The 15,301-nt window shown below is 40.0% G+C and overlaps 1 protein-coding gene across 1 annotated transcript in view; it reads left to right on the top strand.

Moving 5' to 3' along the window:
• Positions 1–3,492: 3,492 nt before the first annotated feature.
• The window catches only part of brinp1 (bone morphogenetic protein/retinoic acid inducible neural-specific 1), a 71,898-nt gene continuing 60,089 nt past the window's right edge, over positions 3,493–15,301 (top strand). Inside the window, exon 1 of the mRNA XM_076099919.1 lies at positions 3,493–3,710. Within this exon, the coding sequence (XP_075956034.1) occupies positions 3,493–3,710 (218 nt within the window). The remainder of the gene's footprint in view (positions 3,711–15,301) is intronic.

The raw sequence follows: 15,301 nt of genomic DNA, 5'->3' as shown, positions 1-15,301 counted from the left end.
TTCCTACAGCGGACAGCAGTTCTCGTAGGACCTGGGCAGCAATTATTAACCAAATGTGTTATCTCCTCCCATTTAACATCATCTGCCCTCAGTTGCTTATTTACAATGCTGCATATTTGATCTTGGTGAGTCAGCACTTCGTGCAAGTAAACATCCGTTAATTCATGAGAGAATTTTCTTTTTTTTTTGTGTGTAAAGTTTTGTGTTCTCTGTGGCTTCCATATTTACACTGAAAGAGCAGCGTGGCGTTGAGTCTGCATATTTTAAAGGGAAGAATACTGTAAGAGTGATTCTGATTCCCGCTGTGCAGCTGGTGCACTGCACCACATGGCTCCAACCCCCAAAATACCAAAAGTTAATCACAACACCCCAGTGTTTTTCCCCAGAGTGAATTGATTCAGTGGGGCCTTTAGATTGTGATGGGGGGGCATGCAGTACATTCATTTTGATGAAGCCTATCTTCTAGTAATGTGTTTTTAATTGCATTACAAAAAAACTTTCCTTGCAATTTTCACCACTTCCTTTTGTCCCCATAGGATCGTTTCTTTATCACGATGCCTCTTCTCACAATACTTATTTTCATCAAGACAAATAGGATCGTTTAATACTGAGGAAATATGTGACATAACGTAAAGATGACGACATCGTATCATATTGACAGCTTAGTTGTCACGATGACTCTTATTTGTCCACTGTTTGCTGAACCAGAGACCCTTTTATTTAGCAATAACATTTGGTTTAAGGTGTGATGATGGTCAGACGCAAAACCCACAAAGCAAACAAGCTAAAATAATCTGGCAGGAGATAAATACTATTTCATGGCAGTAGAAGAATGGCAACTCCTAGTATAACTATAGAAACAGGCTTACAGAAAAAAGCCCGGAGAATTTACTTTCATCATGTGGCCTGTATGAATGTAAATGTACTCACTGCAGGAGGTTTCAGGGATTCAGACAGAAAAGACACCGCAGGTGGTCGAAATGACTAAACCTCTGGGTCAACAGCAGAACAGATTTTTATGGTGATGGGGCAATCAAGAGCACACAGTAACTTGAGGGTCTATATGTAATGTAAAAGTGAAGATCAGAGTTTGCGGTATAGAAATGACTTGCTCAAGGGCAAGCAAAAAAAAGAAAATGTGTGTCTATACTGTGACCTAATTTGTTTGGTGCTGCCTCAGAGTATAAAATAAAATCACTCTTCACTGTGCAACACTTTTAGTTAGTAGCCAATTCTTGCACAAAGCCGTAGCTGTATAGAAAAGGATTTAGTCATCCAATCAGCTTTCCTTACCAAATTGAGAAGTTTAGCAGTGGTTTAACAGTACACAATGTTATGATCATGTGCAGTAGTTACCTTTAAAACAACGAAAATAAATAATTAGTTTGCTGAAAAACACGTCTTCATGCCAAATCTATTTTGTTCCTGCCATTTGAAAATGTGTCCAAAACTTCCTTAAACATGTTTATTACAGTCTTTACCATATTGAATACAACATACTGTATATCTAGTACTCGCTACATGTCCACAAAAGATTTCATGGTGAACTTTTTAGTCAATAGGTTTGTGAAAAATGTATTTAAAATACTGACACATTTTCTCATCCACGTTTTTGTTTTCCTATGAAAATTCACACTCACACCCCATCTTTGCACAAAGGCATATTATTATCCATTCCCTGCTCAGCATCGCCCCTCCCTATCAGATTATGTATCGTTTCATTTTCACAGCCAAGCTCAAATTAGTGTTACGTAATTAGCCTAAAATGGGCCTGTTCAGTACACTGTCATATGTTGTCATTGCCGCTGAGTATCTGGTTGATAGGGTGAAAAAGAGGCTTGTTTTCCTTCTGTCAAATGTGCAATTAGAGCTGGAATGCAGAATTGTTAGTTGATAGCTGAGATTTCATTACAATCAGTCCTAGCAACTGATTATACTTCAAATAGGCAGTATAATTATAATGTAGTGAAGTTAATATTGTTTAGTAGAATATTCAAATTATCCAAGATTGTTCCTGGTGATTTGACAAGTAGGTGAATAATGAAATGCTGAATCAAATGAAGGCGTCATAAGATACTGACACACTTATTTTAACCGTGATATGACACACAGTTTCCCTTTAAGTATGCCACTGTGATTTCTTTCACTTTTGCAATCAAGTAGTTCATCATCTATTTAACAGGAAAAGATTAGGTCCATTACATTTGCCCTGCTCTTTTAAGATGCGTTATTGTCTAATAAACCATGAAAGGGGGAGGACTGGGTGCTTCACGGCCAGGGGCCAAAGTTCTTCAATGCAGTTACTGATGAAAATCGTTTCTTTATCAGTAAGTAAGACATCATTTCACTTCCAAGTGGATAATAATGTTCACAGTCAATGCAAAATGAGGATATGGATCATTTGTATGTTCTTTCTGAAATTGTAAAATGTTTTCAAGATTATTTTTTATAATTTCTTCCATTAAGCAGGATGTAATGGAGCTGTGGCGTTTCACTTTAAGATCGATGCAACATGAAATAAATGGGAGATGATTCAGTACTGTACAGTATATGCCAGAATAGTAGTTATACTACGACTGCTTCTGAGCATGAGTTGCCTGACCCAGGCGGTGTTAGGTGTAGCCTGTATTGTCTGCTGCCTCTAGGATTTAAAAAAAATACAGAAACACCATAAATCATGCCTTGTTTGAATCTGTTTTCAGACGACCCGTCCATGCTACTTTGCTGATCTGTGTGCCCAGTTTTTTAAAAAATGCATCGTCTCTAAAATATTTATAGAACCGTGAGTCAAATTTTGTATTATACTGCCATTTTTGTAGAGCTAAGGCAATAATACAATTGTATTAACCACCCCTAGCAGCTTTAGTGGAATTCGGTTCTTATTTTGTATTTGATAAAAAAGGCAATATTGTGTATCACTTTAGTTTTAACAATTCATGAAGTCACAAGTCAATAGTTGAACGTTTCCTCCAGCAGTAATTGACACCACTGGGTAAAGGGAGATGGTGTTCTTCCACATTAGTGGGTGGGTGTCATAACATATCGTAAAGCAGTCTTCTAACCTTGTCAGAACTTATCATGACACCAATTATCTGTAAAAAAAAAAAAGAAAAGACAACCACACAGCTGAGGATGTACTTCACGCTCATCTGCAAAAGGGTAACAGTCCTTGTATGGAGAGGCACGATCTGTTTAGCTTTCTGAAAAACTCCAGGGAGGCATGAAGGGTGAACATTCTGAGAAAGAGCAGAAAATAAATACACATCATGTCACAGTAAAGTGACAATGACAAGGGCACTTTCTTATTTGTTCAGTACAACACAATTAACCTAACTATGACATCTTCTTCCACTGCGAAAATAGACTTTGTCATGTAACAGCTCTCTATTTCTGTGTCTCCCTCCCTCTCTCTCTCTCTCCCTCCTCTTTTCTCTCCCATCAGGTCTCCACATAATGGAGCGAGAATGAACAGAGAGCGGCTTAAAAAAAAGCATGAACTGGAGGTTTATTGAGGTCATCTGCTTCCTGTTTATATGGGACCATATAACAGTTCAGGCTTCCCGCCAGGACCCGTTGGCCACTGAACAACATGTCACCAAGCAATATGACTGGCTCATCTCTGACCGTGGACCTTTCCACCACTCTCGGAGTTATCTGTCCTTTGTGGAAAGATTCCGCCAAGGATTTACGACCAGATATAAAATTTATAGGTGAGTTCACTTTCAGCCTGTGTACTGATGCCACCCAGGTTTTTTTAAGAATCTGTCTGTTTTAATGGTTTTTCTATTTTCTTTCTATTTTGGTTGCAAAAAGCTGCACTGTGTACATTTTTATCCTATTATGTGTGCATCTTTTATACTGACTTGCAACCACTCTCCGCACTGTGAACTTCTTTTTCTTATATTAATAAGGTACTCTGCTAGGACTTTCTCTCCACTCTTAGTCCCAGATCACAATCCAGAAATACTGGATTCTACTCTTTGCATGGTCCAGTTTAAAAGTGTCCCATGCACAACAGAGACTTTAGTTACACATTTTTAGTCCTCAAGCCCAATCCAAGACTCCATTGATGACATCACCAGAGTTATTTTTCTGCCTTTAGAAAGACACAAAACAACTGGTTTTACAGGTTACCGTATTTTCCGCACTATAAGGCGCACTTAAAAGCCTTTAATTTTCTCAAAAAACGACAGTGCGCCTTGTAATCCGGAGCGCCTTATATATGGATCAATTGGTTAATTGGTTGATCCATACTGGTTGTACACGGCGCTCTGTCAAAATGTTTCAGTACGACTGGTAAACTACAAAGCCGCACCGCGGTAAACACCGGTACTGTGCTTACTCCTAGTCCAACACCACTTGTGTGTATAAAGACCCCAAAATGGCACCTTTCAAGAGACACGCTTACGGCGCTGAGTTCAAACTCGTTTTATACGTAAGTTGAACAATTTCGAGAGTTACTATATTGTGAATGCACTAACGTTTGATTTAGTGGTATGAGACTGTTTCTTTTACGTGTTTTCAGGGAAAAGTTCCCCTCTACGTTTAAGTTACCGTATTGTGAATGAAATCAAAAATCAATAAAGTTTGACTGAATGATTTATCTGACTGTTTTGTTGACATTCCCTTTAGCACAGCTCCATCTAGTGGATGTATAACGCAACCCCAGTCAAACGTTTGACTGTTGTAGCTTCTATTCTATGCGCCTTATAATCCGGTGCGCCCTATATATAAAAACAGTTCTAAAATAGGCCATTCATTGAAGGTGCGCCTTATAATCCGGTGCGCTTTATAGTGCGGAAAATACGGTAACTAATCATAACGTGTAATATTACATTACGCTAGCTTTTTTTTGTCAAACAATTGGTTTCACATTACACATTAGGAGTCCCTTGACGATTTTAACTAGCTATTGATAAACTAAATATTTTTTGGACACAAACACATTAAAACATGCACACATTATTCACCACCAACAAAGTATGAAAAGTAAAAATAAAAGGGTTCAGTGCCCAAAACATGTTCAGTATCAAAGTAAGTTAAATCGTATTTAATGGGTATTCTGATTCATCCATTCCTCTACTTGCAAATTTCCCACATACCATACAAATACTAAGAACTTAATATACTCTTAGTTCATAAGTGTTTATGCTAACCCTAGCCCTAAACTGTATTAGGACCATTAGAAATAATGTATCTTCAAACCATCAATCACTGATTTCTACGAGTGCTCAACTATTATATTAATATAGCTTATATTTTGCTTTGCATTGCACATCGCATCATTTGTTACATACAGAGAAAGTGGTAGAGAAATTAGATAGAAACCCTCTTTCTCACAAAGACGTGCTTTGATTTCCTTGCATCCTCAATCCCTAGCCTTCTAACTCAGAAGTATAGAAAGACAGAGAAAGAGTAAGAGAGTCATTTGCTACATTCCTTTGGCAGTTCTTTCACAGAGTTTGTTCACTGTCTCACTGCTCCGTCTCTCTTGGTAACTTGCCACAGCCCCGGGTCCCCACTGGCTTCCTTGCCTTGATATTGTCACATGAACAGTAAACAATGTATTTGCATAATGTGTAACTTGACAGAGCGGGTTGTTGCACAGAGACATGAATCTCAGAGGCAAAACTTCTGAGGCCGCCTTCCACAGACGCTGTACAGCCGTCGAGCGCTGACTGTGATGCTGCAGTGATTTATGAAAATAGAGTGTGTGTTTGCACGTTGGGGGCTGACGGGAACGTTGCCGAGGCCCAGGTGGCTCCTGTTGTTTCTACCTCTTAACAAACCATTAGTGGCATCAAATTCAGCCACCATTGCTAGATATCCCTCTACTCATGACAAGACAATTCAATTTCACACTAAGAGTGCGAAGAATTCGATGTCAACAATCCACATTCCCATCTGTCCGACATCTGCAAAACTGTCATGAGATTTTAAAGTTTGATCGATTCCTTTTGTGGCTTCGTTCTGATTGATTTCCCATATATAAGCCTTTGAACATATCTATTACTTTAACATACAGTATACACTGTACAATACATTGTAGTGTACTCTACCGCTGTATTAGTGGAGTAAATGAAAGATGATTTTGTGCATACTTAGTAAATACTCATATACAGTATTTGAGTTAAGGGTATGCAAAGTTCTCGCAGAGGTCCAAGTGTTTTCCAAGGATTTTAATCCCAACCCGGTTCACGAGTTCAATTCAATGATTAGTGCATCTTCAACCAGAGGGACGGGGGACGGGGCGGCGGGGGGTAAATCGGTGACATCAGCTGTTGCTAGTGTTTGGTTGGAATGAAATCATACACACTCTCGGTCCTCCTTGGCACATGATTGCCCAGCCGTGCTCCACTCTAACCAGCAATGAGAACTGAATCGCTTTGTAAATTTCCCCGGGGACTTTCTCTGCCTCGACGATTTAGTGGTGGAAAGTGGTTGAATCAGATTTGCAGAGAGACAAAGCATCCATTCCTTTCGGGTTCTCTTATCAAGAGAGATTACCCCGGAGGCACGCTGCATGGACAATGCCAACCTGATCGGCAACAAATAAATCTGCCCCTTCTTTAATGACGTGGGCATTGCGCCTAATTTGAAGGATAAACAGAGATTTCGGAAGTGCCAGTGCTCTGAAAAGGTCACAGTCGCTTGAAGGGGAAAGACACATCACAAGGCACCAATTATCCTCTCCCTCTTGACTTATGTCTCTTGAAGAAATGATTGGAGTAATCGTCACTATTGTGTCACTGCTGATTGTGATCTTCAAACTGAATTGCTTCCTTTTTTCCCCCTCCCCTGTTATCATATGCATAAGTGTACATTTCCTATATGTTATTTATCAGTCACAAGAAAGCCACTTTCACTGCTGGCTGCATTCTGCTCCTGAATCAGACATGAGGCCGAATTATGTGTATCAATGTGTGCTTCAGTCAGTGGTGAAACTGGATGGCCTGTTTTGCTCACACTGGCATCTCTCATCCTGTTGCTTGTACTCTATTATGGGGTCGAATGTGTTTCAGATAATGCGTGTTCTCTCTTTGGTCTTTGTTCGCGGGAGCTCTATCTCAGGTTCTTGTGTGCCTGAGCAAAAAACCAATATAAATGCAAATCTGGTGGCCATTAATGCATTTTAAAGGCCTCAAATCAGCATTGCTCTGTAATCAAAGAAGCGAGATGGGGGTTGTTATTTGGAATAGAAATATTTATGAAAATGAATAGTTCTGATTGATCACACTTTGAAAAGACACGGTGGAGTGAATGAACAGAGAAGGTTGATAGAGCCCCTCTTCTCATTGGACCAGGGCTCATGAAGAATCATGAAAAAATCTATCAAAGGTTTTGAACAAAACCTTGTAATATCCTGTGGAAGAGCAATGCTTGAAAATTAAATGAAAACTAACATGATGTCCAAGGTAATAACAAAAGACCCACTTTGGTCATTTTTTCATGTATGGATTGCTTGCAAAGCACTGACAGAATCAGTTAAAATGTCTACGCTCTGCACATATGATAAGATAAACCAAGGGTCACACACAGACTCATTTAAAAATGAAATGTTTTACTGCACTGATTAAGATAATTGCAAAGCCAGTATAATATCTATTATCACTATACTCAATTACTGACTCATTAAAACCTTTGGAGACTGCTTGCACATAAAATGTTACCAAAATGGTTTTAGCTCTTCTCAAAGAGATACAAGAACTCAATGAGTTTCATGTTGATAATTATCTTCATTCTCTACCTCTCCTCATCTGACACAGAGCCTCCTTTCTGATACTATATTACTTCTGCCGGTCTGTATTTCTGTCTCACTTTATTTAATTTTACTCTATTATGATGACACAGCAGTAAAAGCTGCTTTTATGCGAGTTCTGCTGCATCAACACAAAAGTAAACATTTCACAGATACTCAAGGTAATGAATAGATAGCTAAGAAGTCAAGCCAAACACCCTCTTAGCGCCTGTCATAGAAAGCTCCTGCAGAACTGTGCTTGAAAAGACAATGACAAAATTGGTACACTACAAAACATCTTGAGTTTTACTATTTCAGTATATTTAAGTATATCGCTTCAATAAAGTATTATATAAAGTATATACTTATTTTTGTTTATAAATTATTAATATTCTGGCTTTTCCAACATGTGAAAATCAAGAGATTAAAAAATGTCCATTTTTATTCTTTTTGACTTTATTGGTCTATTTGGTAAGTTTAAATGAAGAGCGTTTGCTCAATACTATATTTCAAGCTTTGTTACTGGGTGGAAATATTAAGAATCAGTCAGACATTTTGGGACACGTCTTATGTCAATATAGTGAATATAAAGCTACTGTAGCGTGAAGTTCGCATACAGCGGAAAATAACAAACCCGGCAGTGTCCAAATGTATAAAAATCTACTTTACCACCACCTCTAAAATTCAATAAATTATATGTGTCTATGGTTACAGTGGTGAACATAGATGGAGCTACCGGTAGCTCCCATGAATTGCTTCGTGCTTATTACTGGAGCACGTATGGCATATGGCTGAGATGCATTCATCAACGTCGGAGGAGGAAGCATAGGGATTGGATAAAGTGCAGTGGACCTTGAGACAATCACCGCTGACGGCATCTTCCGATCAGCCAGCCAGACCAGCCGGACCGAAGAAAAGCAGAGTCCACCGCCCCAGGATGAGAGGGAGGAGAGCCGAGATGGAAGCTAAGCCAACCCAGCAAGGACTAGAGGCAATTTCACTAGCCAGCTTACTCCTGGCTAATGGCCAGTTGCATTAATATAAAATGGATGTTGTGCCCGCATCTCTACATCGATCTGGCTCCATTGTGGCATCTCAGATCAAGCGGCTCTTGCTGGACGCGGTGGGATGAAAGGAAGTGGATCAGCGATGCTTGGTGCTCAAACAAATTCTAAGTTGATGGATAATGTTTTCCTGATGTTGATGTTTTTTTAATATTAAGAAGCTGGCCATATTATCTACTCAGAGATTGTGACAAGCGATGTGACAAAAAGGAAGTGGTCAGATGTTGTAAATGTTAACCTCTAAGCAAACGAGGGCAACATTTGCCTGGAAAAGTTCAAGATTACAATTCTGAACAAAAATAAGTAGTACTTGGCACTAGGTCGGCCCTGTTAATACACCCACGGTGTTGAGGAAGAAGTGGCAGAAGATTAGACAATTTCTCCACTACCAGTTGGTCTCCACCATGAGGACATATCCATTCATATAAGTGTGTCCTTTGAGGCTGAAATAAGCATTCCTTAACACTCAGCTTTGACAAACAGCATGGTTATATTCAATGCAAGCACATTATGCATATCTCTTACTGAACATTTCCTTCATGATATTAATTATTCCTAACTATAATCAGTCCACAGACAACCACTTGATCAGCACTAAACCTTGGATTTATAATCTGCAGCTCTAATTTGCATGTGCAAATAACTTCTTTTATTCAGTCTCTAATTTAAACTGTTCAGTAAACAGATAGCCCTGCAACTTGAGACTCACTCAAATTTTGAGTGAGTTTTTTTTTATCCTAATTTTTCTTTTAATTAGTTATTAGCATAGCATTGTCTGTTGCCTAATTTGTTCAAATTCTCTGATGAGCAATGAGCAATGACAAAAAAACACTTTTCATGAGGTTCCTCATGTGTTCTGCGTGGATGCATTTGTCAGTGTTGATCTGGGCCCCATTTGTTTGAAGCAGAAACAAGGTGTAACATTTGTCCGACTCAGGTCTTGAATTAGTTTGGATGAGCCATCTGTAATTGGATAGAGCGAGAGAAGGCAGATTTGATGTAGTCGGCAGATTTGCCGAGAGAGGCTGCAGCAATGTTTAATTCAGCAGGCTGTAGCCAAAGGAAGAGAAGGACAGAGGCAGTCAGGAAGTCAGGAGAGATGAAACAGACTGTAGAAAGCGGACAGAGACATCGTGGGGTCTGAGATGCCATTAGGCAGTGAGACAGGAAGGTGCTAAAAGTGTGTGATAACGAGAATGTATATAAGTGCTAGAGACAATAAAAGGGGTCCGCTGAGTTCAGTATCAAAACAAGGATTTGGAGAGCAGACGGGTATGCTGGCAGTAAGGTCATAGTCAAGGTGAGGAAGAACTGCCTCACAGAAGCATTAAAGTGGCTCAGATGACTTACAAAAAACATGTACTCGGGTGCACCTCTCTCTCTCAAACAAAAAACAACAAAGATGATATTAATGCCTTCTCTGCATGTCATCATAGCTGTTAAATCACAGGTTTATCGTCTGTCAAAATTCTTTCATCAATATCCAGGACTTAGACAGGGATGCTAGGCAACACAAGACAATTTAATACCTTTTCGCTATTTTTATTCATCCATGCACTTATTTACCAATGCTCAGTGGGTGACATCATTTTATTTATTTATAACGTATTCAATCATTATTTTTTCAGCAGTGGGAGGGTGACAGAAACAGTTTCTTAAAGACGTTGTTGGAGTGGAACAATAATAGAGATGATGACAAAAATGCAACTAGATGTATAGCAGTACCACTTGCAATAGGAAGAAATGGCTTGATTTCATTTTTCTTCTACCAATCTACAATATATACTGTTCTATATTGATTCAGGCAAAAAATGCCCATAAATTATGCTTTAAAACAAATGTAATTTCCAAAAATAAAAACGATAATATTGTGAAGAAAGTTTCAGTTATTTCAGTTCATAGTGAACAAAGTCTTTCTTTTTTTCTATGTATATAACACTTTTTAGCATTTCAACTTCCAGGATGTTAGGTCTTCCCACCAGTCCATGAACGCCACACACAAGACATTTTGCTGTGAAATTAAGACATTTTTTTCAGTTTGTAAGTGACACTGTTACGAGGTGGTCATGCATATTTAGCTTAGATGACTCATGAAGATGCTGTCAACAAAGAGAATGTTGGCTGTCACCTCACACTTTGGCAGCAGACGTGAGTTCCCATTTGCTGACTAAAGCAGTAACCGCTTCCAACCACCGCTAGGCTCAGACGGGCTGAAATTCCAGCACAGCTTGTCACTGTTCACTGTGAGTATTTTTTTTACTTTCAAAAAGTGTGAGATCTCAAGTATTGTTTTCACAGACATGGTGACGAGGACACATACGGATCAACTCACTCTTTATTATTGTAAGACCAATTGTGCAAGATGACGAATTTACTTCACATAGAAATAAATGTATATTTTCTCTCTGTCTCTTACTCTATTACACACATTGAAAACAGACAAACCTACAGAAAACACAATGCTATCCTCGGGCTACACTACAATTATAATCACTTGAGCAGTGTTGATATATGGTGCTAATCTGCATTTCCCAGCTCTATAAGTTTGGGAGATTCAACAAAGGTCAGGGGAGGAACTCCGTGCCACTTCCCTTCTCATACCTAGTGGTAAAAAGCCCCCGCTGTGGGACGACTTAATTACTGGCAAGAAAGGGATGGTAATTAGAGGAGAAACAGGAGGCTAGAAGAAACTGTCAGGGTTAAGCACTGACTAATTCACTGTGTGGGACGCTTGTGCAACTCTCTCTGAGAATGGCAATGCAACATCACCAAGTGCAACAAGCTCTGAAGAGATGGGACTGCAGAAGCCATGTCTCATATTACAATTTCTGTGATGTGGTTATCCAAGCTGCCAAATTATACCAAATTTTAGACTAAAATGAGGCATTTCAACTAACATCTCTCTGTTGTGCCCTACCGGCTGGATAATGGCTGCCGCTCTCCACTGTGCTCATACGGCGATAACTGCTGATAACGACGTCCCAACCGGCATAGCTCCCACCCTTCAGAGTTTACACTGTCAACTCTGCCAGAACTGTTGCCATTGATTGCAGTGTTAGCGCTGTTAGTAGCTAGCTGCCAGTTCAGGGATCTCCATGTTGAGAGCCATGTGAAGGCACTAGGTATGCTAAGGTCAGGTGGAACTGAGATCCCCAAGCTCCATATATTCAACAGAATCAAAAGTGTTGGTGTTGACCTAAGAGGTATAACACAACTAACATTGAAAGGTCAGGGAGATGTCAGTCCAACATCATGTGTACAAACACTTTGAAGTCCTAGGAAATGGTCAAACTAACTGAAAACACTATAGGTGTATTATGCAGAGGGTTTAAGACAGAAAACCAGGCAGATATAATAATATTCTAATTTGAAAATATATGGGCAAAAATGACATATAATTAGACAATAATTACTGCATTGCAGACTGGCTCTAGGGAAATTGAACGTCACCTCTCTGGCCAGGAAGGAACTGAGGGGGTTGGACCATCCATATCCAAAGTTGCCCAAGGTGAGAGGCCCCTGGCGGGTGTGGGGATATTTACGAGCCTCCAACTGAGTGCCGCTGTGTTGGAGTTTCCCCAGAGGGTAGCCTCTATGTGACTGTGAGTTGCTGGGAGGACGTCTTTGTCTGTTTTTTGTGCTGATGCACCAAACAGCAGTACCCGTTTTTCTCTGAGTCCCTGGGTTGTGTCCTGGAAGGGGCGCCAACCGGTGACTCTATTGTTCTGCTGGAGGATTTCAACGCTCTGATGGACAGAGATGGAGAAACATGAAGGGGGTTGATAGGGAGGAATGGCCTGCCTGATCTGAACCTGGTGCTTTTTTCTGTGCTAATCATGGATTGTCCATAACAAACACTATGTTTGAGCATAGCGCAGTTCAAAATGTAGTGAGGTTGAACTGGGTAAGGCTGGCTGAGGCCCCTGTGACCGAGGTCTTCAACTCTAAACTCCAGAAGATTTATGTGCATCCTGTGGGACATTGAATCCGGATGAGCCCATGTTAAACGCCTCCATTGTGGCAGCGGATGGTTCAAGGGTCATCTGTGCCTGTTGTGACGGCAAGCTAAGAACCCGCTGGTGAACACCAGCTGTGAAGGAGACCTTTTGGGCTCGGCTGGCACAGGGGTCACCGAAAACAGCACACAGGTACCAGTTGGCCAGAAGAGCTGCGGCAGTGCCCATTGCCAATGCAAAAACCCGGGTGTGGGAGGAGTTTATGAGATACTATGGAGAAGGACTTTTGGTTGGCCGAAAGGAAGTTCTGGCAAACCTACTCAAAGGGAAAGGCCCATCCATATCCCTGGAAGAGGACTCTGAGGAAGTCAAAAAGGAGTGGATGAGATTTGCTCCGAGATGCCGAAGGCTCTGGACATTGTTTGGCTGTCCGACAAACCTCTTCCGTGTTGCTTAGTGGTTGGAGACAGTGCCTGTTGAGTGGCAGACGATGTTGGTCGCTTAAAAAGGGAATACCTTGAGGTTCCACAGGAAGAGCTAGAAAATCTGCTGGGGAGAGGGAGGTCTGGAATTCCCTACTAAGCCTGCTGCCCCCGCAACCCACCCCCGGATAAGCGGAAAAGATGATGGATGGATGGATAGACACTTGTTATGACAATAAGAGGTTGGTCATTATGAACATTTTTGTTTTAGTCAGAGACACTTGCAACAAAGAATTGACAATACAGAAAAAATGGTTATACAGTTAGATTTGGCAGAAAGGGCTGCAAGATTCTGCTGGGAGAGCTAATCTCCCTTGATCAACACATATGTATATTTTAGTTAAGTCAACAATATGAAATGCCACATGAGGAGTTTGGTGTGGTGGAGGCAACAGCACCAAATAGCTTTAGCATGATCGCATTCATCAGAGTAATGTGCCAGGTTATAATGTCTATGCTATACCCCTGGAAATATGATTGTTTTTTTTATTGAACCAATAATCAAAGGATGAATTACTTTCATAAGAAAATCTGAGAAAAAAAGTCCAATCACAAATGAGGTTTGAGATATTTACAAATTCCCAAATATTCTTTACAGGTCTACAAATATATTAGCTCAGATGTGTTCAGTCCCAGCGTCAGTGTGCACACACAGCATCTCTGCTGAACACCTCAGCAGAGGTGTCTTTACTCTTTTACTTCTCTGTCCTGCAGTCAGTGCACAGCTTTGGTGGTTTGTGTGACCTACACAAACACAGAGAGGTTTATTCTCGGCTTCCTGCCGAACATCTGAGTCAGTTCACTTGCAGTGAAACACTGAACATGTTGGGCATGTTATCTTCACTGTCTAAAAAATGTTCATGGCACGTTCTCACGTACTGTCGAAATCCAGAAAAGTTACTTATCCAAAATGAATTTAAATAGGGGTTTTATGTGATATCTCCCTTAACATGTTGGCCATTTGAGATTGTTGGATGAGTTGAGATTGAATGGAAAGCCCAAAGATCTGAAATCCTTGTCTTTCATTTATCTCTATTGAATGTGCATACATCATATATCTCAAACAGGAAAGTGGCATCCTTGTTTTTATGAGAAGTGTTTTCCAGTACAGCTGGCAAAGAACGTTACCATGAATAACAGTTGTATTGGCTGTCATGCATTTGAGCTGCAACCAAAGGTAACTTTTTCGTCCAAGGTACTGAAATATATCCTCAAATCATCGTATTTTTCTCAGCACTCTTCACAGTTTGTGCCGCAATTATTAGCAACATGACAAAACATTTAGTTTGTAGATTTTTTTTTCTGAATTGATGTTAACACCATACAAAGTACCAGTCGTATATGACACTACAGAAGCCATTTAGATATCCTTGAATTAAAGACAATGAAGTTAATTGTAAGAAGCTTTGTTTCTTATTGAAAGAGCTTTCATTTATTGTAAGTATTACACAAACAGCAAATATAGTTCATAGAAATCATCAACATAATGCAGTTTTATTTGGGGTATGACTGACTGTTATTACGGGGCAAATTGAGTTCAGCGGAAAATAGATGGGATACAATAAGCGACATCTAGGGCACTGACAATAGCTGTTGTTTCTCTTTATTGCATGAGTCCCTTGACCTTGGTAGGTTTTGTATTATATGTAGATTGGAAAGCTTTGTTAGAGATTTCATTACAGGATGCAGAAGGTGATGAAGTGTTTCATCAGCTATAAACCGTATACAGGAGGACTGAGATAGAAGCATCTGGAAAAAAATTAAATAATTTCCTAAACTGCACTGGCTTTTCTAAATGCTATTCAAACAAATGTGTTTTGAGATTCTTGTGATTCTTGGTTTCAAATGAATGGATATTTGTTGCGTGTGGCCTGGGCTCATAATATCTATTCAGTCCTTGCCCACACAGTCGGACTAGTTCATCAGCAGAACTTCTCACATTACACAGTTAATTAGATTCAAACACATGCTCATGTCACTCACCCGTGCATTCGCTTCCGGCACCATGTCCCATCAAATTCTTGAGATCAAAGTGAATTAAGAGATTGTTTTTGATTAGAT

This window comes from Anarhichas minor, unplaced genomic scaffold (assembly GCF_050575085.1).
Source record: "Anarhichas minor isolate MPS153535 unplaced genomic scaffold, ASM5057508v1 ptg000002l, whole genome shotgun sequence".
NCBI classification, from domain to species: Eukaryota; Metazoa; Chordata; class Actinopteri; order Perciformes; family Anarhichadidae; genus Anarhichas; species Anarhichas minor.
Note: the sequence above shows the minus strand (reverse complement) of the source record. Positions and strands in the feature narration are given on the sequence as shown.